The sequence below is a fragment of the Vanacampus margaritifer genome, chromosome 1 (genome assembly GCF_051991255.1).
Source record: "Vanacampus margaritifer isolate UIUO_Vmar chromosome 1, RoL_Vmar_1.0, whole genome shotgun sequence".
Classification (NCBI taxonomy): Eukaryota; Metazoa; Chordata; class Actinopteri; order Syngnathiformes; family Syngnathidae; genus Vanacampus; species Vanacampus margaritifer.
The window spans coordinates 23832083-23854219 of NC_135432.1; the positions used below are offsets into that span (position 1 = coordinate 23832083).

At 39.7% G+C, this 22137-nt stretch overlaps 1 protein-coding gene across 3 annotated transcripts; it reads right to left on the reverse strand.

Annotated features, from left to right (window-relative positions):
* Window positions 1–122: 122 nt before the first annotated feature.
* On the reverse strand, window positions 123–21791 carry tp73 (tumor protein p73). 3 transcript variants are annotated; one of them, XM_077585652.1, is made up of 14 exons: window positions 21095–21791; window positions 19803–19892; window positions 18915–19065; window positions 12356–12601; window positions 7538–7724; window positions 7266–7381; window positions 6553–6662; window positions 6228–6370; window positions 6040–6128; window positions 3790–3917; window positions 3518–3666; window positions 2602–2734; window positions 1698–1791; window positions 123–1373 (listed from the first exon to the last, which is right to left on the reverse strand). In XM_077585652.1, exons 2-14 carry the CDS (start codon window positions 19853–19855, stop codon window positions 972–974), a joined length of 2001 nt encoding a protein of 666 aa, XP_077441778.1. In that variant the 5' UTR covers window positions 19856–19892; window positions 21095–21791; the 3' UTR covers window positions 123–971. The 3 variants fall into 3 exon arrangements, with proteins under 3 accessions (XP_077441778.1, XP_077441786.1, XP_077441796.1); XM_077585670.1 differs by lacking the exon at window positions 123–1373 and having other exon boundaries at window positions 1704–1791; window positions 2561–2734; XM_077585660.1 differs by lacking the exons at window positions 18915–19065; window positions 19803–19892; window positions 21095–21791 and adding an exon at window positions 13601–13740.
* Window positions 21792–22137: the final 346 nt, after the last annotated feature.

A 22137-nucleotide genomic window follows, 5' to 3' on the forward strand; every position in this document is an offset into this window, starting at 1 on the left:
AAACTAAATGAGTACAATATAACGGCATTGTTAAGATTATTTTATCCACAACAAGTTTTAATGTCACTCAAAACAAAACAAGTTGCTCTAGGGGTGAAAAATATTACACAGAGACAATTACAGTGTTTCAACATCTACGTTTAACAAGAAAAACATTGAACTTAATCATTAAACAATGATGAACGACAATAGATGTGTACACCACTGAATTATCTTTACACTGATAGAAACAAGAATATCAAAACAGTTACTATATACATAATAATACTGATCACACGCACATTTAACACAAAATTGAAAGTTTAACTTTAAAAGCATTAAAGTGCTCCTCCTTTAACCAGTTGGTGAGACAAAAGTAGCCTATGTACAAACAACAAAATGCTACACATTAGTGTTACAAAACAAGATTAATATTTATATTATTTTCAAGTGCACCATAATCATTTGTGCATGATGTCATGAAACAAAACTGGAATGTTGAAGTTAAATATTCACAAACAAGTGCCACAAATATGCTCAGAAGACACTCATCAAGCACGAACATAAAAGGACCTTGCCCAGCAAGGTTTTGCATAAGAAGGACGGAAATGCTACTCTTTTGTCTGGTGTCATAATAAACAACTATGCAATTCACGACGAACTACACACAACTGAGATTTCATATCTGATGTTCAGATATAATACTGTTGAAAGATGTTCTCAATTAGTATGCAATGTTTTTCAGTAAGGGTCAAGAATGTTTTCACAGTATGAAAATAAATTGCTGAATAAATGGTTGCAATGCCCAACTTTTGCCACTGCATGGAGATTCTGCTTATTTTTTCACAAATACACACCATTAACAATGCCTATTTAATAATTCAACATACAGCAATACCTAAAATCGCATATTCACTGATTCTGTAGTCACAGTCTTGGAATAGGATGCTGTTGATAACATTGGCAAAATACCGCAGGGACTGATTGTGAGCTCAGTGAACATCTCTTTCCATGAACTCCTCCTTTATTGGGTGCTTGCTACGTGCCACCTTGCAGTCGGGCATGTCGAAACCAAAGTCAGCCCACTCGTCCGACCCTGCCGCCATCCCCGTTGTCCCAACAACACCTGACCTGTTGGGTATGGTAATGGTATGGCGGACGCGAAAGTGCACGGCCTCCATTACGCGTTGACGTTGCAACTCCCCGCTGGCGGCCCCGATGGCGGCCATGGCGGAGGCGGCCATGTTGCTGCTGGAGCGTAGAAGCTGTTGGCCGTGGTAGTCGTGGTGGTGTGAAGATGCAGGCAGCTGGAGCGAAGCGCTTTGTTTCATGTCCTGGAGTCCTCGCCAGATAGCAAGGCGAGTCTGCTCTGGGATCTTCAGTGCGCCTAATTCCTGGAGGAAGAGCAGGTAGATAGTAGCAGCAATGTGATAAAAGAAGTAGAAGATAGATGAAAGTGTAATATGTGTACAGCCAGATTCTGCAGATAGTGCTTTGGTTAAGTGATTAATTTTTTTCTCCATACATTTTGCTAAATGTAGAAATAAAAATGTTTCATAATCCTATAGTGCGATTTGTGGGGTCATTCCATTATTATGTTTTCCTGCAGTTCCCCCATGTCTTTTTCTTTTGGCTGGTGGGGGACAATTATCACTATACTCATAACAAACAATTTCTGAATGCAACAAGGAAATAAATGGGCGTTACAGAATTGTTACCTCCACGGAGAGTGTCTGGAGATGGTAGATAGTTTGGAGGCCTTGAGAGGCGAAGTATTCAATAAAGTTTTGGCAGCCCAGGCTGGTTAGAAAGCTGTATGGAGATACAAAAAAAAAAAAAAGCAGCACTGTTTAAATTGTTTAATACTGAGCAAGATAAAACAAGTCTGAAGCGAAAATGAAAAACACACTTAAATATGAATAATTCATTAGGCCATTCTTGCTTTGGTGAAGATTCTTTATTATAAATACATAAAATATAAAAGTATGGGCAACATACAGTGATAGAAAAATGCTCTGCATGAAGAGTTACAAAAGATAAAAAGTCTACAGTAGTAAAAATGAGTGCACTCATACACAAATTCAGAGAAAAATGAACAAAAGTGTCAAATAAAATAGAATTTACAACATAAAAAATGAAATGTTCTCTTGTGGATTCCAAGCCCCAAGTAAATGTATGCCAGTACACAAAATGACTAAACAACTGCATTTCATTAACTGCATGACACAAAATTTGCAGCTTGGCTGCACAGGTAAGAAAGGCTTCCATTATGACCAATTTATCTGATTCAAACTATTTCAAGAAAGGCTTGACAGTTCCTTTGTAAATGTCTTTTGGATGGCTAAGAACAACAAAGTTTTTAGTGTATAGACATATACACACTGTTCCCCCCTCAACTCTCCAGTGCCGGATTAATGACATCGGTAGTCACAATGTGCTAAAATGCATTTGCAGGATCTAAAACTATTGTCCAAATAATAAATTTTATCACCTCTGCACAAACACTGATGAGCAAAAGTGGCTGCTTGGAAGACACCGGAGTGGCACAGATTAATTTGTGAAACCAATCAAATTGTCTTACACAGGGAAACTGAGAAGAAGTGTCATTGGAGGGTGAGGTACCTGACGAGGTTGGGGTCAGGGTTATACGGAGGGGGTGGGCTGCAATGTGAAGCAGACACTAAAGTCTGGCTGCTGTGGCCACCGTTCATGTCACCGTTAGTCTGCATGTGGTGGCTGTTGAGCATGTTGTGGCCTGTAAGAGAAGTCAAATTACATACACGGAATGGTGAACGGTAAAGTATCATTGCACAATAAATAAACAAAATTACTGAGGTGTGCATCTTAATTATATACTGGGCCAGACCACTTAGTTAATTCCCAGAATCTTGATTATTTATCTTTACAAACATGTGAAAAAAGCTTGCATGGGGAAAGCCCAAATCTTGGTTTTAGAAACATGCTAAACATTTTTTTGTGTTTAAAAGCTGGGAAAAAAAACTTTTTGTTTCAAAAAAGTTACATAACCCAATTTTTTGATTAGTTTGAGGTCATCATCACACTCATTTGAGATGACACGGACAAAAATCCCCACAGACGCACTCCAAAATCTTCATCTTCCCAGACCACTGGAGACTTTAACCAACACTTTTGTCCATATAGTGCACGGATGGGCAACTGGCGGCCACGACCACACTCTGAGTGGCCCCTTGATAAATTTAAAGACAAATATAAATATAATAACAATTGATAAAAAATATTTAAAAAAAAAGAAAGAGAAATCCTTCAAAAACACTGATGAATATTCAATGTACGTTTTCTATAAAAAAAATGGTTGGCAAATGGCGAGAAAAAAACAGTCCGCCGAAAGAAAGAAAGAAAGAAAGAAAGAAAGAAAGAAAGAAAGAAAGAAAGAAAGAAAGAAAGAAAGAAAGAAAGAAAGAAAGAAAGAAAGAAAGAAAGAAAGAAAGAAAGAAAGAAATCTGAGCCGTGAATCTGTGGGTGCCAAACTGTGAGAATGCAGGGGCATCATACTCACCCATATGTGCCATCGGGGTGTGGCTAGTGATGTGGTGCTGGGGCTGTTGCCCCCCCAGGTGGTTGGCTGTCTGGGATTTACTGAGGCCTCCATGTGAATGAAGCTTGTTCATATTCGACAATGGAGAGGAGGGTGTAGCTATGTGGTTCCTGGAAAAAGAAAAATCACGTTGGATAAGAGCAATGTCTGTCTTGCTTTTGAATTGAGTAGTACACACACTAGTTTGTGAACTATGTTGTGTACAGCACATGTGCTTCACAGTAGTAACTTACGGTCTTTGTAGCAGCTGCTGTTGTGTTTGTTGCCTGTAGGAGTCCACAAGTGGCTGAGGGACAAGCTCCACCAGCTCCAAACTGTCTTTAATCTTCATCAGCAACTCAAAGTTGTCCCGGCCACGAACCTGCGCACATACATCAAGTGTCATATTTGTCAGGAAATTAGTATTCGCCATCAGTCATTTTTCTAATGGCTTTGTGGTGAAATATTTACACAAACACCACTGTGCAAAAACATCAACCCTTCGTCTGACAGTGTTTCTCCAACCTTTTTTTTAGCCAAGGCGCATATTTTACCTTAGAAAAATCTTAGGGCATACCACTAAAGAAAAAATGTCACAAAAATTACATGTACGGAAAGAATGATGATCTTGTTTGAATTCACTCAAAAATTGACTTGGGCAGTGTGAAGTCTGGCTCTGTTTAGTTGAGCACAAATATATTTTTCTATTTTTTCGAATGGCAGCTGGTGGAAGGAAATCACAGGTTAATTGTATCTTCTGCCATCTAGTGGGAGAGCATTTCATTGTTCTGCCGCTCTCTGCTGTAGCCTATAGATCAGTGGTGCCCAAGTCCGGTCCTCGAGAGACCCTATCCAGCCTGGTTTCGATGTTTCCCACCTGCAGTGCAGCTGAATCTAATGATCAGCTAATCAGCAAGCTTTGCACAAGCCTGATAACGATCCTGATCATAAATTAGTGGAGAGAAACATGGTAAACAGGCTGGATAGGGGCTCTTGAGGATCGAACTTGGGCACCCCTGCTATAGACCCTTCTAATATCACGTCACGTTTGTATGCCGCCCATGCTGGAGGACAGGCCGCTAACGCGATTGAATGAGAAATGAGTTAGTAAGACGAAGAAAGTATGTGAAAGTTTCTAAATTCGCGACAAATGCAATGGTAAACTTCTGCACTGCTTTCGGTTGCTCTAATCGGGCAAACAGAGATAGGAAATTGTGATTTTAAACCTGAGGGGAAAGTTTACAAAAAAAAAAACAATGCGGGACATGTTATTTTCAGCAATCAGACACACAAAACATGTACCAAATTTTGGAATACTAAACATTTATTTATAATTACAAATTTCAAATTACAAATCATAACACTTTATCAAAGTTTACTTGCCAACTTTGGGTTGTAAAAAATCGTGATTTATTTATTTATTTTTTAATTGGCCTGTTTGCAGTTAGCAAGCTAAGATAGCTTGAAAGGCTTCGACATACAGCAAGACCAGTTTATTCAGACACAAACAAGTTAATGAATGAGGCTTTACACCAGTAACCCGTGTCAACCAAAAGATAAATAGAACACACATTTCGTGCCATGAGACAAACATTGCCGTGTTGAACACAGCCGATATCCTTCACCCAAAGTAATTGTATGACTCCGGGCTCTTGATAGCATCAGAGTCCTCCCAAGTGTAGGTGCTCTCCTTTAAAATTAAATAATTTAAAATGTTGTGGTAGCTCACTTGGGGGAACGTAGTGGCTTCCTTTGAACAGGTCGTTGGTGAAAGTCCATACATAGGGATCTTGCCCTCCAACCAACTCCGGCTTTCGGAGATAGCGGCTCAGAACGTCTGGTTCCAATGAGTCGTAGTAACCTACTTTTTTGCTACATTTGTAATATTTTCCGACCATTTAAACGAAACGCTAACCAAAAACAATGCTCTCTCAGTGTATTTCAATTGATTGTTTGCCCTCGAAGAGAGTAAGTGATAGCTAAGCATTCTGGGTAAAGTGACGGTGCAAGAAAAACTGACTTGAAATCAATTTTGATTTAAAAGATTTGAGCGCAACAGTAAGCGAACTATTAAACCGGTCAAAAAACAATCAAAAAGTTCTACATTATGGTTTGATGTTGCTGATGATTTGTTGAAAGCTGGAGCCATGTGTGAATTTGGGTAAAAGGCAGACTTATCACCAGTCACTCACAATGCACATACAGTACAGATAGATACAGATACATACAGCCATTCACACCAAAGTGAAATTATGTTGCCTGAAAATCCCAAATTGTGAATTATAGTAAGTAAGTACTTACAGTAGGCTACGTAAAACAGTTTTTGTACTGTATTTAATTTTAGTTTTAGAACTGCTGTTTCATTATTTTTTACATTCAGATGTGACCTTATTTCAAACCATATTTTAACTCACATTCTCTTATTTGTTTTCAACTTCATCACTGTAAAAAGTAAAATTTTCCTAGGGATGATTGATTGCGATTTAAAAAAAAAAGGCACTTACAGGAATATAGTAAATCTCCTCATCCCCATGCCGCCGCTTCCTAATGTTAACATTTGGGCTGGAAATATTTGGTGGGCTCTGTTTGAAATCTGTAGACGACAGATGCAGAGAATATTTTTAACACATTCTACAGTCTTGTCAGTTCAACAACCAACAAAGACAATACGATGATAATAACAATAACTTACTGCGCTTATTGGCATTGCCATTCTTTGCCACAGTATCATTCAGGGCTTGCTGTTCCCTGAAGTGGTCCTCATCTGCTTTGCGATCTCGACCAGGACACGCACATATCCGGCCTTCAAATGACCTTCGACCTAACACTTGTCCACTTCCAGGTTGACGGAAGAATAGTTGTAGTCTATTAGTACTACAGTATCATATCAACATTTTCGAGATACATTACAGTGGATACCCCACACACAGAAATGTATAATACAAGAGTTTAAATGACATAAAATAAATGAAATCCATGCTTGCAATGCTGCTGACATTAATGAAAGGATCACTCACTCTCTTGATTCCAAAGTAATAATGATAAGGATGGGTCTCCTATTCATGCCGCCCACACAGCTGCTGTTGCACATGAAGTTGTACAAGATGGTGGTAAACTCTGTCCCAACCTGCAACATGACAACAAATCAAACTGTCCTGTACAACTTTTTATATTGTTGGAAAAAGTGTTACATCCACAATTTATTTCACATAGTCAATTGAACAGAACACTCTAAATAGTCCCTAGGTGTGATTAGAGTGTGAATGGTTGTTCGTCTGTGTGTGCCCTGGATTGGCTGGCAACCAGTTCAGGGTGTGCCCCGCCTACTGCCCGAAGCCAGCTGGGATAGGCTCCAGCTCCCCCATGACCCTAGTAAGCGGTTAAGAAAATGAATGGATGGAAATTCCAATTTAACACCAATTGTGGTAAATCCACCGTTAGAGGGCAGTGTGTTAAAACGCTTCAATTTCAGGGAAGGCGCTATTGGTTTGAGCTACTTTGTGTGGAATCCTAGAACTCCAATTGACCCAAGTGTGGCTCATCCTGAGGCTTGAAATCGAGCCCCAACATATAGAAAGATGAAGGAAGGTGTTTTACATAGTAAAATGTACAGATAAAATATAGTACAAAGCCCTTGAATACCATAGCATCCTCAAATAACCTCTTCGGGGCACTTTATTCATGATGAATTATGTGGGAATGAATACATGCTTGTTGAAGAAGCACACACCTGCGGAGTCTCATAGGGAACAAAGACACTCTGGCGGCCCGTTATGGTATCATCCATGTACTGGCAGAGGTTGTTCCCCTCCACTCGGGTGAGATGGCTGGCTGGAGCTGCTTGGCCTGAATAACCAGCCAATCCAAATTGAAATCATTAAATTGATGAATGAATTCAGTTTGTTGTATCTGAATTCCATATCGAGTCTGATACTGGAATCAGTTCACATACACTTTGGGAAAGGTAGCCTTAGTACAGTTAATCAGATCGGATGACCGTACCGTCGTTAAACTCTCGGCCCAGCTCGTGGTTGGGGCAACGCTTGACCACTTCTGTCACATGCTCGGCCTTCTTGTAGACAGGCATTGCTCGGATGATGCTTCCATGGGGAGGGGAAGAGGACAGCTTGATCTGGATGGGACACGTCTTGGCAATCTGACAATAGAGCTTCTTCAGCAGCGGGGAGTACTAGGGGAGGAAAGAACATGCGATGGGATGGGATGAGATGGGAGAGAATGATTTCTTTCTTGGCAAATTATCATTGTGCTTGTTGTGACGCCTTTACTAAGCCCTTAGAAATGCACACACCACATTGTCAGTTTTTTCACAACACAGACACCTACGCACTTAGACGCACGCCCACACACGGTCATCAGCACTAGGGCAATCAAAATGCTTGTGCGCTACGTAACAGCCACCCAGCCTGTCCGGACACGTTTTACTTTTAGCTCGGATAGGCTCCATAATGAGGACAAGCACTATAGAAAATTGATTGGTGACTAGATTATTATTATACCATGCACCATACAAAAATAATATTTGTATGTGGTCACAACGAGAAGATTATCATTTTGCTTTCCTGCTTGAATTGTGAAGAGTTAAAATTATATCCAAATGTATCTTGAATATATTAACAGACCAATGAGGCCATGAATACACTTTGTGATGGAGCATCTTCAAGTGCATAAAAATGTTCTTTTTTTTCTCTCTCTCTCAATCTTCCAGGATTCAGATGTCCTTGGAGATGTCTCGACTTGTCCACCATTCTGACTGCTGTTCACATACACAAACTTCACATGAAATGGCCTGCATCAATGTTTAAAGGGAAAAGCTGCATTAATAAAAGGCACTTCCGGTTGACACAAAAGATGCAAGCCGACCATCTTTACTGTGTTGTGTGTATGTCACCACACTGCGGTCCACTGGAGGCAGGTTCTGACAGGCTTCTGTAAAGAAGGTGATAATTGCTTGATCGCCATCCATACACACAAGAAACAGCTTGCCCGGTGACAAATCACCTAATTCCACAAAATTTCTATTGCCATGTTGATTTTGGACGCCAATACATTTCCTCATACAAACACATATTTTAGCAATAATTTAAAGTTATTTTAACAATTAAATTGTTTTGAGGCCAAAAGGTTAAAATTGGCAATTTTCAGATAAAGAAAAAATAGGGTTGTCAGTTGAACATGTTAAATAAATTGATTGATTAATTAAGCAGCAAATTAACGTGTTTTGAAAATGAGCAAGCATTTGAAATTTGGCCCATTGAGTGACCCCTAGGCTGCAGTGACACGTCACTTCCTACCTGTATCACGAGTGAAAAGCAGGGTGAGAACAGACATGGACGCGAGTGCGACGCAGGGAGAGTGAGGCAAGCTTACTTGGAGCTTTGAATGGCAAATTTATTTATTAAGTGGAAAAAAGAATTTTCTGTAATGTCCTAGAATTCAATTTTTTTATTTGGGGACCTTTAGTAGTTGTGAGATTAAAATCAATTATTTAGATCAATTAGTTGCAAATCTTATAATTAATTAGATAGATTTTTTTTTAATCGCCTGACAGTACTTAGTTGTAGGGATGGGCAAGTACCATTAACAGGTATCGGTATCTGCGATAACAGGCCTTATTTCAAGTACTCGCAGTATCTGCCGCCCTCTTGTGGCTGATTTATGATCAGGAACCGGAAATTAGAGGTATAGAAAATTGCCATTAATTTCAGGCAATTTTAAGGAAAAATGCTACATTGGGATATATATTTTTTTGTTTAGTTTGAAAAAAAAAAATCAAAAGTACTAGTGGTATCTGTTAGCCGGTATCGGTGACTACTCAAAAGCTGAGTACTCGTACTGATATTGGTCTGAAAAAAATATAGAACATTCTTGACTAGATGATGTGCGTTTTGTGTATGCTCCGTTGTTGATGAACAGACAAATAATAAAAAAGTTATATTTTTCAAGATGTTCATGAGAGCATCAGCAGTGCTGTTCGCATTGCAGATGATGCTCGGTGAAAAAAAGGAGATGCATTGCAGGGGCGTGTTGGGACTTGCATCCTAACGGAGAGAAGCTAATAGTCGGGAAATGCAACTTCTGACAGACCGCCTTGAAATACATGCTGGAGCATATACCCCTCAACACATCACACCAAACCCCTGCCCACCCACACAAACACATACTCACTGTGCACAAAGACACCTACTTTAAAATCATTGCTTATGGTGAGAAACTTGGGACGTGTTATAGCACATTCCAGGCATGGTGGTGCTTGGATACCTGTAAATTGATTATGGAGTCATATAGCAAGGGCCAAAGAAGGAGGCAGGTTTTCTGGCCTGGTATCATTAATATAGTAGAGGAGGGGAGGCTACAAATTACAAGTCAACCCGAAAATGTTCTTTACAATAATATGTTCTATGCAGCCCCACTCGTCTAAACATTGTATTCTGATTAAAATCGCATTTGTGGAATATGACATAAGCAGCATAATCCACCCGTTTCTATCCATCTCAGGCGGCAGCCATTTTGCCACATGCTGTTGACTGAAAATGACATCACAGTTGCTCAAGGCTTACTGGTAATGACCAATCGTGGCTCAGCTTGCAGACGTCACATGACCAAACTCAGAAAACTAGTAAGCCGTGATTGGTTGTTTCCTGAGCGTTGAGTTTATTTTCAAGAGACAAAATGTCCACCTCCATGGGATGGGGAACAAAAAAACAAAAAAAAGGTGTCCACCCCTGCTCAGTTTATATTCCACAAACGCAATTTTAAATCAGAATGCTGTGTTTACGCCAGTAGGGTCAATTACAACATATGATTGTAAAACACATTTTTGGGTTGACCTTCCCTTTCGGAAAAAAAAAGCAAGCACAGTCTCAATTTCACACCCACCTGAGCAGCTTATTTGGGGTAAATAAAACTTGATAACAGCCCATACATTTGAGGATAAAATAAGGTCGTAAGGTAAGGTAATAACAAGAATAAAAGTTAAAAAAGGCTTCTTCGCTTACTATTCATTCGGGCCTACTTATTTCACTGCCTTAACATCATTATATTCACTCATGATCACTGCTCACTTAATAAAAGATTCTTAAGTGGTTTCAAAATGTCAGCGCTCACACATCCTAGCTGAAACCTCAAACTGATTTAATAACCAAATAATTTGCACATTACACTATATTTGCAAACCAAAGTTGGCAGATTGAGATCATGTTGTTGCACATGAGTGAAAAAGAAGAAAAAGTTTAGATGGTTTTATTTTACTTTGTTTAAGAATAAGAGTGTTTAGATGTTTTCCCCCGATTATCAAGATCACTGGAAGACCAAAAAGAATGGGAAAAAAATAGTATGACAGGACGATAAGCTAAATCGAAGGGGAGATTACAGGTTGTAACTATTTTTTTCATGATGTTGCAATATTTTCACAACCAAAATGCACAAATGTGACACTTGCCTCAGGCAATGAAGTTTAGAGGAAATGTTTTTTGTTTTTTTTAAAGCACTGGCTACAAAGAAACTCATGGCGCTTAGCTGACAGGTTAAAGTGGGTTAAGGCCGAAGGAGGAAAGAGACAGCAGAATGAAAGCAGCAGGTTAAAGGTCACACTCTTAGGTCGGCAGAGGGATCCTCTTACATCACTGAGAGCTGCGTGAAGAAGCCCACCATGCATGGTTGCCTCCAGCAAACACACTCATGGGTGCATTTAAACACACGCGGAGTGATGGAAGTGCAGTTTGTATCCCGTTTCTCTTGTTAAGAAGGTCTAATGTATGGCAGGCACTGGTGACACCTTTCCACAGACTTCATGGGAGCGGAGGCCTGTGTGTGTGTGAGTGGGGGTTATAAATCTATTTACACCATCACCAACGGGGCCCCCCAGTTTTGGGAGGACAAATAGCTAGGTAACTAATGTTATAATTAATATAAGTTAATATGTGTAAAGTATTGTGTGTTTATTATTTACCAATTCATTCTTTGCTTTTTAAAATTACTGCTATTACAGTTTTTGGTGGACAAACTCAAGGCCCGGGGGCCAGATCCCGCCCACCACATAATTTTTTTGGGGGGGGCCTATTGGAAGAAATAAAGGGTGTCTACTTCATTTTTCTTACAAAATTGATTTGTTCCTTACACATGGGCGGAAAATCTCTAACAAAATTGCATTTAACTTTAAAAGATATTAACACCCCCCTCCCCCAAATCCCTTCTTAACATACAATAAATTGGACAATAGCATTTATATTTGATTGCCACTATTTTCCGTCTGTAAGAATGAAATGCAGGGGAAGAAATTGAGCATACTAAATAATATGATAAGGTAATTGTACATTTATGTTATTCACATAGTCATAAAGACTCTCTAGAAAACTTTAACTATGATGACACCCCTGCATTAAGGCATAAATTATAAACCAAAGCTTGCATTTTACTTTTTTTTTTAAACTACGTATACATATTTATTTTTTTATATTTTGACATTAGGAAAAACAAATACTTTACAAATATGTTAGACCAAATGCTGTCACAATTATGTAGCTCCCCCGGGCATGTTTCTTGCTATATAAAGTCCCAGGAAGCAATTTGCCACTTTACATTTGATGTGTAAAAGAAGAGAATAGAGGACAAGATGAATCACTGCATGGTCCGTTACTTTCCCTTGCACAAGACAGGCCTGCACATGTGGTGGCTTGAGTGTTTGTAACTGTGTACGGGTGTCTGAGCGTGCATGCATGTGAACGTATAGTGGCAAAGCAGAAGAAAAAAGAAGAATGAATGAAGAACGCAACGAGGCTTATTGAAAGCGCATGTACTTACTGTCCATGTGGCCGACTTGGCAGTGCTTGACTGTTGGAAGGACACCTGGAAGGCGTGCGGTCCCGGGTAGTCGGTGTTGGAGGGGATGGCCGGAGCAGGAGACATGCCCTCGAAGGTGGAGTTGGGCTGAGAGTAGGGCGAGGGGGTGGGCATGGCCGAAGAGGCGTTCTCGGAGCTGTAGGGGCTGGCGGGCCTGGCTCTGCTCCCCAGACTCTCCATGCTGCTGCTGAGCATGTTGTACTGGGACTAGAGAAGAGCAGAGGAGAGAATGAGGGAGGTGAAGAGGGAGGAGAGAGACAGAGGCAGGACACAGGTAGAGATGCTGGAGAGGGAGCTTGGAGTCACGCATGGAGGTCGGGTTACATGCGTGCGATATGGCTGTGGGGATTCTCAGTCGTCCAGGTCAATCCACAAAAGTTGACTCAAGGCAACTGGACTTCTTGTTTTGCCTCATGAGGCATAGAAATTACAATTCAAACGAACTGTCAACGCTTCGCGGTTTGTGTACTTTTGATTTGGGCGCTTGGCAACTTGATACCTTTGTATATTTCTCACATAGCGCTTTACACAATGTCTCTCTCTCTCTCTCTCTCTCTCTCTCTCTCTCTCTCTCTCTCTCTCTCTCTCTCTGCACTAGAGAGGCTCCAACCACCAAAGACAAATTTCTTGGGTGTTTTATTTAGCCAATAAAACCGCCTTTGATTCAGATATAGGCAATGAAACCAAACCATGTGTGTCAGTTGTGGTTGCGGCATGATCCACACAGTGGTCACCTTGGGGCTATGTGGGTTAATTTGTAAAACACCAGCGTAATCTGCACTAATTACCTGCCACCCCCTCTTGTCCTCTTTGCTGCATTTGAGAAGGAAGAGTCGTTGCTCTGAGGCGATTGTGTGGTGACACGCTTGTCAAAGTCAACAAACGCCATTAGGGCCCCTTTTTAAGCACTACACACTCATACAACTCATTACATTTATTTATCCATCTTAAGTCAGTTTTCAGAAAAAAGTGTATCAGTCCACCTTGTGCTCATTTAATAATAAAAAATAAAAAGTCAAAGTGACACTAAGTTGCTTGAGCATCAGCAAGAGAAGCAATAACCAACTGCTGCCATTTAGTTTCAATTTAAAAAATCCCTAACATGCATTTTGAATGTGTCTATAAAAACATGCGTGCTTAAATAATAAACACATACTTTCACATGCAAACTGCTGTCAACTCAGGAAACAACACACGAATATTTACCTTCTTTTTCACGTAGTACATCCTCTAAAGTTTTAGTCACATGTGTGAGAACTTCAGTCAGAGACGTCGAAATAGAGCAAACTGAGTGGAGGACAATTGCACTACACAGAGTTCAAATGAGGTGCGCATCAGTGGACACACCACCCAACCTCTGTCTCTCTCTTTTTCTCTCTCCTTCGCAAACACACACACACACACACACACACACACGGAGAGGCAGGACAAAGGTAAGGACTAGTGTGTTTGGAGTGAGAGAGAGAAGCAGACAGTGACATGGGACAGGAGAGAGGGAAACAGGGATGGGAGCCGGGAAAAAAATGGTACAGCCAGCATTCTAATTATGGCATGCCTGGACATAGACTGCAATGCTGGGACACAAGTACACACATGCTACAAAACACTTTGTGAAGGCCTGAACGAAGTAAAAACTGTCTGGGCATGTGCGTGTGAGCGAGTAAGAGAGAGAGAGAAAGAATTTTGATATTTTGACACACATACTATATAGTCATGAATGAGCACACTTTGACATTTGTAAAAGCTTCATTTAACCTAATTCTATACGGAGTACAAGTCAAATAAAACCATGTATGATATATCTGATTTAAAAAAATGTAAATTACAATAAAACAGGTATAATTTATGAAATTAATCTACATCCACTTATATACAATACAGTATTAGATATTGCAAGTGGGGGAATTTGTATTAGTTTATAATATCCTGGCACTTTGGTCAAAATCCAAATCAGATTTTTACAGACTGAAAAACAGAGATAATGTCAGTGTTTGTTTGTTTTAAACTATATGGAGACAGGGAAATGCGTATGTAAAGTCCATTATGTTCCCCTTGCTGTGGTTTATCAGATGAAAGCAAAGAGACGGGTCAATGTTCCAGACTTAATGCAAACTGTATATGTGAGGGTGTATGTACACGTGGATATGCAAATCTATACATTGACTCAAACTTAAGGACAAGCTGTGAAACATACACTCACTCACAAACAATCTAAAAGTTTGCCTTTAAAAAGATAAATACATAAATACAAGACAAGATTTCATCTAAATATAAATGTTGTGTTGTAGAACTCCATAACTCCTACTGTCCTTAACTAACTTTGCAAGAATTCTTAAGTTTTACCATAATGACAAATGAAAATTCGTATGCAAAATGGTGTGATAAAAACAATTGGCCTCACTAACATCTGCTTGTTTACTGCCTTTCAAATCCACATTTGTGGTCGAAGACAATGAAGTAAGTTGTATGTGTGAAAACACAAACATGCAACCGTGCACACAAATCACACGAGCGCATGTGCTCACAGGTGTGCTTGGTCTTGGTAACAGCACTCGATCTGCAACAAGTTGAAACAGAGCCACAACCTCTGACGCCATTGTGTGAGCAAATGCGCGTGCGTGTTCGTGTTCATGCTCTAACAACATGTGATGTCCCCTTAGGGCATTCGTTTTACTTGTGGCCACTCAGAGATGAGCTTCAAAAGACTGAAAACATTTAGAAATGTAGATAGGCCATCCACAGCAACACTTGCCTGTCAAGGTGAGTGAAACACGATAGAGCGAGGATCAAGAGAACCACCCCTTGCTAATTTCCTGCTAACTGCTATTGGTGACTCAAATAAAAATCACCAATGACATATGACATAACAAAAGAAGTGACAAGAGTGGAATTTTATGGAAACCATCCATGCCTACTAACTGATATTAAAAAAAATGGAATCAGAGTATGCAAGGGCACACAGGAGTGAAGTTTTCTGCCCCCTGTTGGTAATATTACGTAAATATCAGAATTAATTACAGTGATAGGTTTCACACATACTTTATCTCAGTGTTTCCCAGCCTTTACTGAATCAATGTACCCATGTTGCATTGTAGAATCAGACACTTTAAATGCCCCCAAAAATATGAATCATAATGATCTTATCTCAATTTACTCATAAAGTTACTTAATCTGGGACTGCATAATTGAACAGAAAGTTAAAAATATCTATATTTGTAATTTTAATAAAAATAATTTTCATCAAAACAATTTTTTATGGAGCGCCTGATGATCACTAGAAAGTTACAGCACCCTAGAAGGGATTCAGTGAAGTAGACTAATTAACATGGAGAAGTCAAAGAAACTTAGTTAACGATACTGTCATATATATGGATCATAAAGATCAAGCATGGCCATGAGAAAGAAGACTGGCAATTGTTTTGCATATTGGACTCACATGGTGAAAATATGTGTACTGCTTATCCTCACAAGGGTCACGGGTGAGCTGGGGCCTGTCCTAGCTGACTTTGGGAAAGAGGCGGGGCACACCCTGGACTGGTTGCCAGCTAATCACAGGGCATATCAACAAACCACCATTCACACTCACATTCACAACTTTGGACAATTTAGAGTCTTGAGTTAACTCAGCGTTTCCCAACCATGGTCCTTGGAGAACACTAATCCAGCCTGTTTTCCATGTCTTCCTATTCCAACACAGGTGATTTTAATGATCAGCTCATCAGCAAGCTCTGGAGAAGCCTGATAACGATCCTCACTTGTGATGGAGAAGGGAGATACGAAAAAGAGGCTGGATAGTGTTCCCCGAGGACCAGGGTTGGGAAACACTGAGTTAACCTAATATGCATGTTTTTGGACTGTGGGTGAAAATAGAGCAAACAGGAGCCCCAATTGGAACCCCCAACCTCAGAACTGTGAGGCGGATGTGCTAACCATGTATCCACCACGCCACTCCATTGTATTGAAATGAATACATATTTATATAAACAGGCAAATACAACGCAGTTACAAAAACCTTCTCTTCGGCAATCTTTTATTTACTTAATCCATTTGTTGAGAAAAGTGACTCTCAGCAGAGCAACACTAAAACATATATATGAGTATGTCCACTATGAAGAGAAGCAAAATTGTTTTTTCCACTTACCACACACAGCATCTCCAGAAAAAAATTTGATGGCACTCCCATAAGAATTTACATAAATGTCAGAATTAAGTGAACGCCAATTTAGTCAGACCAAAAATTTCTAAATGCACACTTTATGGCCAAGATCATGATGGAGAATGCATAACATTGCCTGTATCTCTCACCCGAATGGGTGTGCACAACTCGCCATACAACAACAAACATTAGCTCCACCCCATTTCAATCTGTCATGAGTATTCATTAACTGGCCAGGCAGGCCCAGACTTGCCTACTAAAAGATCAGACAACCAATACATGTATACTACATATGGAAAGCAAGAACTAACATTTGTTCTGCATTGAAATTGACAACCAGGGCAATCTATTGTAACAATAATGCCATGATGGATGTCAACTCAATATGAGATCCTCCACCTGAGGGAAACTCAAAAGACAGTCTACGCATTCCCCTCCCAACATGGTCACACCAACACCCTGGAGTCTGGAAGACTCTTTTCATCTAACCAGAACACACAATCGGGTGTTTTCTTTTGTTCACAAACTGGCTCAACAACCCTTGGGAGACGCTGCTATCTGCTCAACTGTGGATTTGGAGTGGCCTGAAGCCAAGGCAGGTGCCAAAAATCCTAAGTAACACCCCCACATCTGCATGAACCGCCGTGGTCTAGACTCTACATGGACCGCCCTGATGTGACAAGGCCTCCTGCTGACATTCGAGAAGGTTGATTTCAAATGACGTCGCGTTTTCTCATTAATATGCGTAAAGTCCGAAGTTTCTGACAAACAAACAGTACGGGTACGCATCATGTTGGAAGAGGACGACGTCCTAGGCGTGAAATTTCAACATGGTTCAATCGACAGACACAGTGTGGAACAACATCTTAAACGGTGGTTGACATGCAGAGACCTCAAAGTGGGCTGAAAGGAAGCAGTTTTAGTAGAAAGGTAAGATTTATTGTACGATCTTTGCTTGTACAATTTCCATTTGAAGATGTGAAGCCTACCTTTGGGCTGTTACTTTCTGTCCAGAATGTACAGTATTTCCTTTTACCTGGGCCCATTGTCTTGTCGTCATAGATGAGGCAGTCCCTGCAGTTCTTCTACTTAATGTCTTCAAAAACTACCAGAATACTTGAACTGAGATATATTAAACTCGACACACTTAACATCTTAGTTCATGAATATGTATTTGCAGTTTTTATTTATTTACAATTATTTTTGTATCGCACTTAGCCCCATGTGTTGTTAAAACAAGTTTTTCAGTGAATGTAAAATTATCTTTCTTAACAATTGTAAACATAAACATTAGGCTTCAATTTAATACCAAAGCCAAATAAAAATAATTACAAAAGGAAACATTTATTAACAATGTCTGTGCTATCTATATCTATCAGTATTACTTATTTACAGTATCACTTTTTTTGGCTAACAAGACAAAGCTAAAAGTTTAACCTATGAAGTATAATGACTGTGTTTTGATAATGACCCAGCTAGGAAGTTATTAATTTTTCCCACCTGGTGCCAACAAGCTTCTTTGAATCACTTCCCAGGCTTCAAGTTTGAACTTTGAACAAGAGTAAGTGCAACTTTGCCATGGACATAGACTTGGTGCATACCAACATTGGAGATTTCAATAAGCTTTGAACAGTTGACCTGTCGCATTTCTTATCAATCACATCACATTACACCCACTCATTACCATATATAGCTATTTTCCTTATCTCACTTCCCCTCAATAATTACCTCTGTTTGCCTTTAGTCAAGCTTAGTGTTTCGTAGAAATAGAGAATAAACATCGTTCTTTGCATATATAAATCATCAGCATGAATTGTGTGTGTTGGAATCAAATTGTTAACCTCTAATTGAGTAAAAAGAACTCCAAACTATTCAATTGTAGCTCCTTCATGAAAAGGCTGATTAGAACCGCTTTTTAGTTTGTTTACTCAATAAATAACCAAACAAACGTGGTGCTCCCAGAGGTGACAGAGAGAACTGCAGGCAGTCTCTCTTCTGTCATATCCTTGAGCGATCCTACACCATCACAGTCACACTTCTGTGAATCAGCACTTCATGTCTCTGCAGTGATTGGGAAAGGGTCTCCTTGCTGGGTCTTTAATTAGCTCTGCCCCAACACATGCAAGACGAAACCACTCCTCAGTCCCTAAGGAATCTCAATGGGGACACAGAGAGGAGGGAAAAGGCAGCGCAAGAGAGGGAAAGCATCTTGGAGGGAAGACTGGAGGGAAAAGTAAATGGATACCTTTAAAAAAAAAATGGTGTGGAGTGGTGGTGATGGTGTGCGTATAGGTACGAATTGGGGTGGATGTGTGCTCACAATAAAAAAAAAAAGATGAGTGCAATTCTCCAATATGTTCCTACCATCACATTGTCGTTCATGTCCCTCATGTGGTAGACATCCATGGAAACCTCAGCAGTACTGCTGTGGTTCCCCGAAGTACTTGTGGAAGGTACTGGACGCTCACCACCTTGGCTGCCTGGGGGGAGCTCATAATAGGTACTGTCAGGCTCCCTGTAGATACAATATAAAACGGTTGATGAAATTATAGGCAGTGATAATAACCTATATTTTGACATATAATAAGGAGAATAATGTTCTTTAAATCTTTGACCAAGACGATAAATATGATTTTTACAGAGAAAAAAACAATAATTTTGTAAAAAATCAATAAATAAATACAAAATAAAAAAAGGAGACCTATAAGTTGAGAGATGGTGGATATTGGATAATCATTTGACCATAAACATTAACAATGATTTGCTGTGAGCAGCACTGCAATGCAGAGCAGTTCAACGCCACTGAAAGGAACCAATTGTAAAACAACATAAAACAGCAAAAATATTGTTAAATGTACTGTCCATGTTGTAAATGGCAAAATAATACCTCACTAAAAGTCTCCATCAAAAGCAATTCTGTGAAGACAGCCTCTTCTGTATTGATCTCATTAACAAAATGTGTATTTATCTGCAAAAATTCTTTGTGTTGCATTGTTCTTCAGAAGATCCCCCACCCCAAAAAGGTGTATTGTTGCAGAATTTGTGGTGAACATTTAAATATCCTCAAAAACGTTACCGCCCATGATAGAGTGATGACCTCATAAGCTCAATCAGTGTACTATATCACAATAGGCCTATGTTGAATCATTTGGGTAATTGCAAATTCTCATTTTACAATTTACATTATTCGAATTTATGGTGACCATACTAAATCAAAATTAAAATGGTAGAGCCGTTTGTGTTAACACTCACAGGGAGCTCCACAAATGTTCAAAGTTGCCTCCTTCTTCGTTGGCCTGGGACATTTTGGAGGTTGGGTAGTTTGGCGAAGGGCAGATCACTCTGTGAAGCACACACAAATTATATACTGTGGCTATACATATACTTCCTATTACATTACGCACGCATGCATACACGCGCGGGCGCGCACACACGTACACGCGCGCGCACACACACGGGTGTGATGGAACCAATTTAGGGTGTCTGGGGGCCTGGGCGTGCCCAGACCAGCCAACTCATCAGTGAGAGAAGGCTCAGCATCACTACATCCTCCCCGTCAGTTACCAAAGCAACCATTTAGTAGGCCTTTTTTTTCCGGCGGCCAAATTATAGGCCTATGTATTTTGCATTGAATTGAACATTAGCCTATATCACTGTTATCTTGCAAGCGTTCAAAACTTAAAAAATAAAAAATAAACGAGAGATGCCCTATTTTATTTTGCCAGCACAAAAGCCAACATTTTGTAAACAACAACAAACATTTTCAGTCATATTTGGATAACAGAATAGCGAATGTGTGTTTTTTATGTCTTATTTTGCAGTCTAAGCAAAGTAAAATAAAAAGTATATAGATATAGGCTACATATCTGGACTTCGATTTTTTTTTCGTTGTAGGCTATTATTTTTCTGCACGCTAATTTCTGTTCCCAATAAATTGCGCAACTTTGCAGCACAAAGGCAGATAGGCCTATGTCGAATTGTCTCCACTCCTGAGTTACGGCCCCCATGGCAACTTACACTAAATACAAAACCACACACACTGCACGAGTCAGCTAGCATAGACTCCCAAATGTAAAGAAATTAATTATACATGTTTATTCAATTCTCTTTAACCCCATGTGAACGATTACCTTTAATTTGTCAACGGTGTTATTTTGTGTCATTAAAACATTTTAATTGAAATAAAGTGACGTACGGCACAATTAAGGCAAGTCAGTTCAGTTATTGCGATGCGGCTGAAGAACTATGATGATAATTATAAATCTTTCACATTTGTGATTATGTTGTACTGATTATGTCCTGAAAAATGTAAGAAGGAACAAAAGTATCGTGTCAATTAGGCTATGACAATACCAATCGAATCAATAAAACTATAAATTAAGACAGCATATTGTCAAGACTTCAGTGTCAACAAAATGATTCTTTTAAAACAACCCCGACAATTGCTGTGTACATTGCGCTGAAAATAAATATACAGGCCTATAGGCTAAAAAGAGAGTTTGACTCCTATATGACAGCCAAGCAAAATAAATAAATTGACCTACCTGAAGAATGTTATTATTCCAATTCACAATGAATTTTGCTGTGTGCAGAGACTGTTTATTGTTGAACATACCCAGAGACTGCGCCTCCATATACAGCACAATAACAAAAACAACGGAAAAAAATCGACGTAACTGATAAGAATACAGGAGCAGATTGACTTTTCGGAGAAAGAAAATGAAGAGTGATAAGAACAGGGAAACTGATTTGCATGCTGCCCTGGGAAGTGTGAGGCTCAGGGACTTCAGCAGGGGTAAAGGAAGAAGAAGGGAGGCGGTAGCCGGTGGCAGCGCGTTTTGGGCGCACACAAGCGGGAAACATTCTCCATCTCTGCAGATGGATGCCTTTGGGCTGTATGATCGGCTTGCAGTGTTATACTGTATGATTTGGACAAAAAAAAATTCCACCATGAGGGAAACAATAACGTTTGACGTTAGAGTTAGGCTGTATAAAAACACAATTAAAAAACATGAAATTTGCACATATGTATTTTCCATACCTGAAGTTAGGACTCTAACGAATCTAAAGGTATAGCAGTATAGGGTAGATGGGTCATGGAGCGCATGACAAGTAATACCAACTTTAGGCAGGAAATAAACGAAGAAAACTAGAAACTACATTACCCAGAATGCACAAAAAAACAGACTAATACGCCGATTGGCTAGCGCTCCTGTGTCGTCAAATACTCATACAAACAAACCAGCTTCACAGTGTGCTACTGCTAATGACAATCAAACGAGGCAAACTTTTTTAAACTACACACGAGGCGGGACCGTTTCCTATCTCAACGACGATGTTTTGACCCTGGTTTTGAAAATATCAAAGGTTAGCAAACTACACTCGGAGACGCGAATAGCGTGTTAAGCTAACGTTGAAGTAGTCATCTAACCGTTAGCGACGTGTTCTCTTGTTTGCCGTTAACCTGCGAGTGTTTTCTCAAATAACGTGGCTAAATCGATAAAAGGTCAAATTAAGTTGAGGTTCAAACTAGTTTTGTAGCCAACATAGGTAACTTTTTACGGCGCGAGTCAGCAGTTAGCAACCT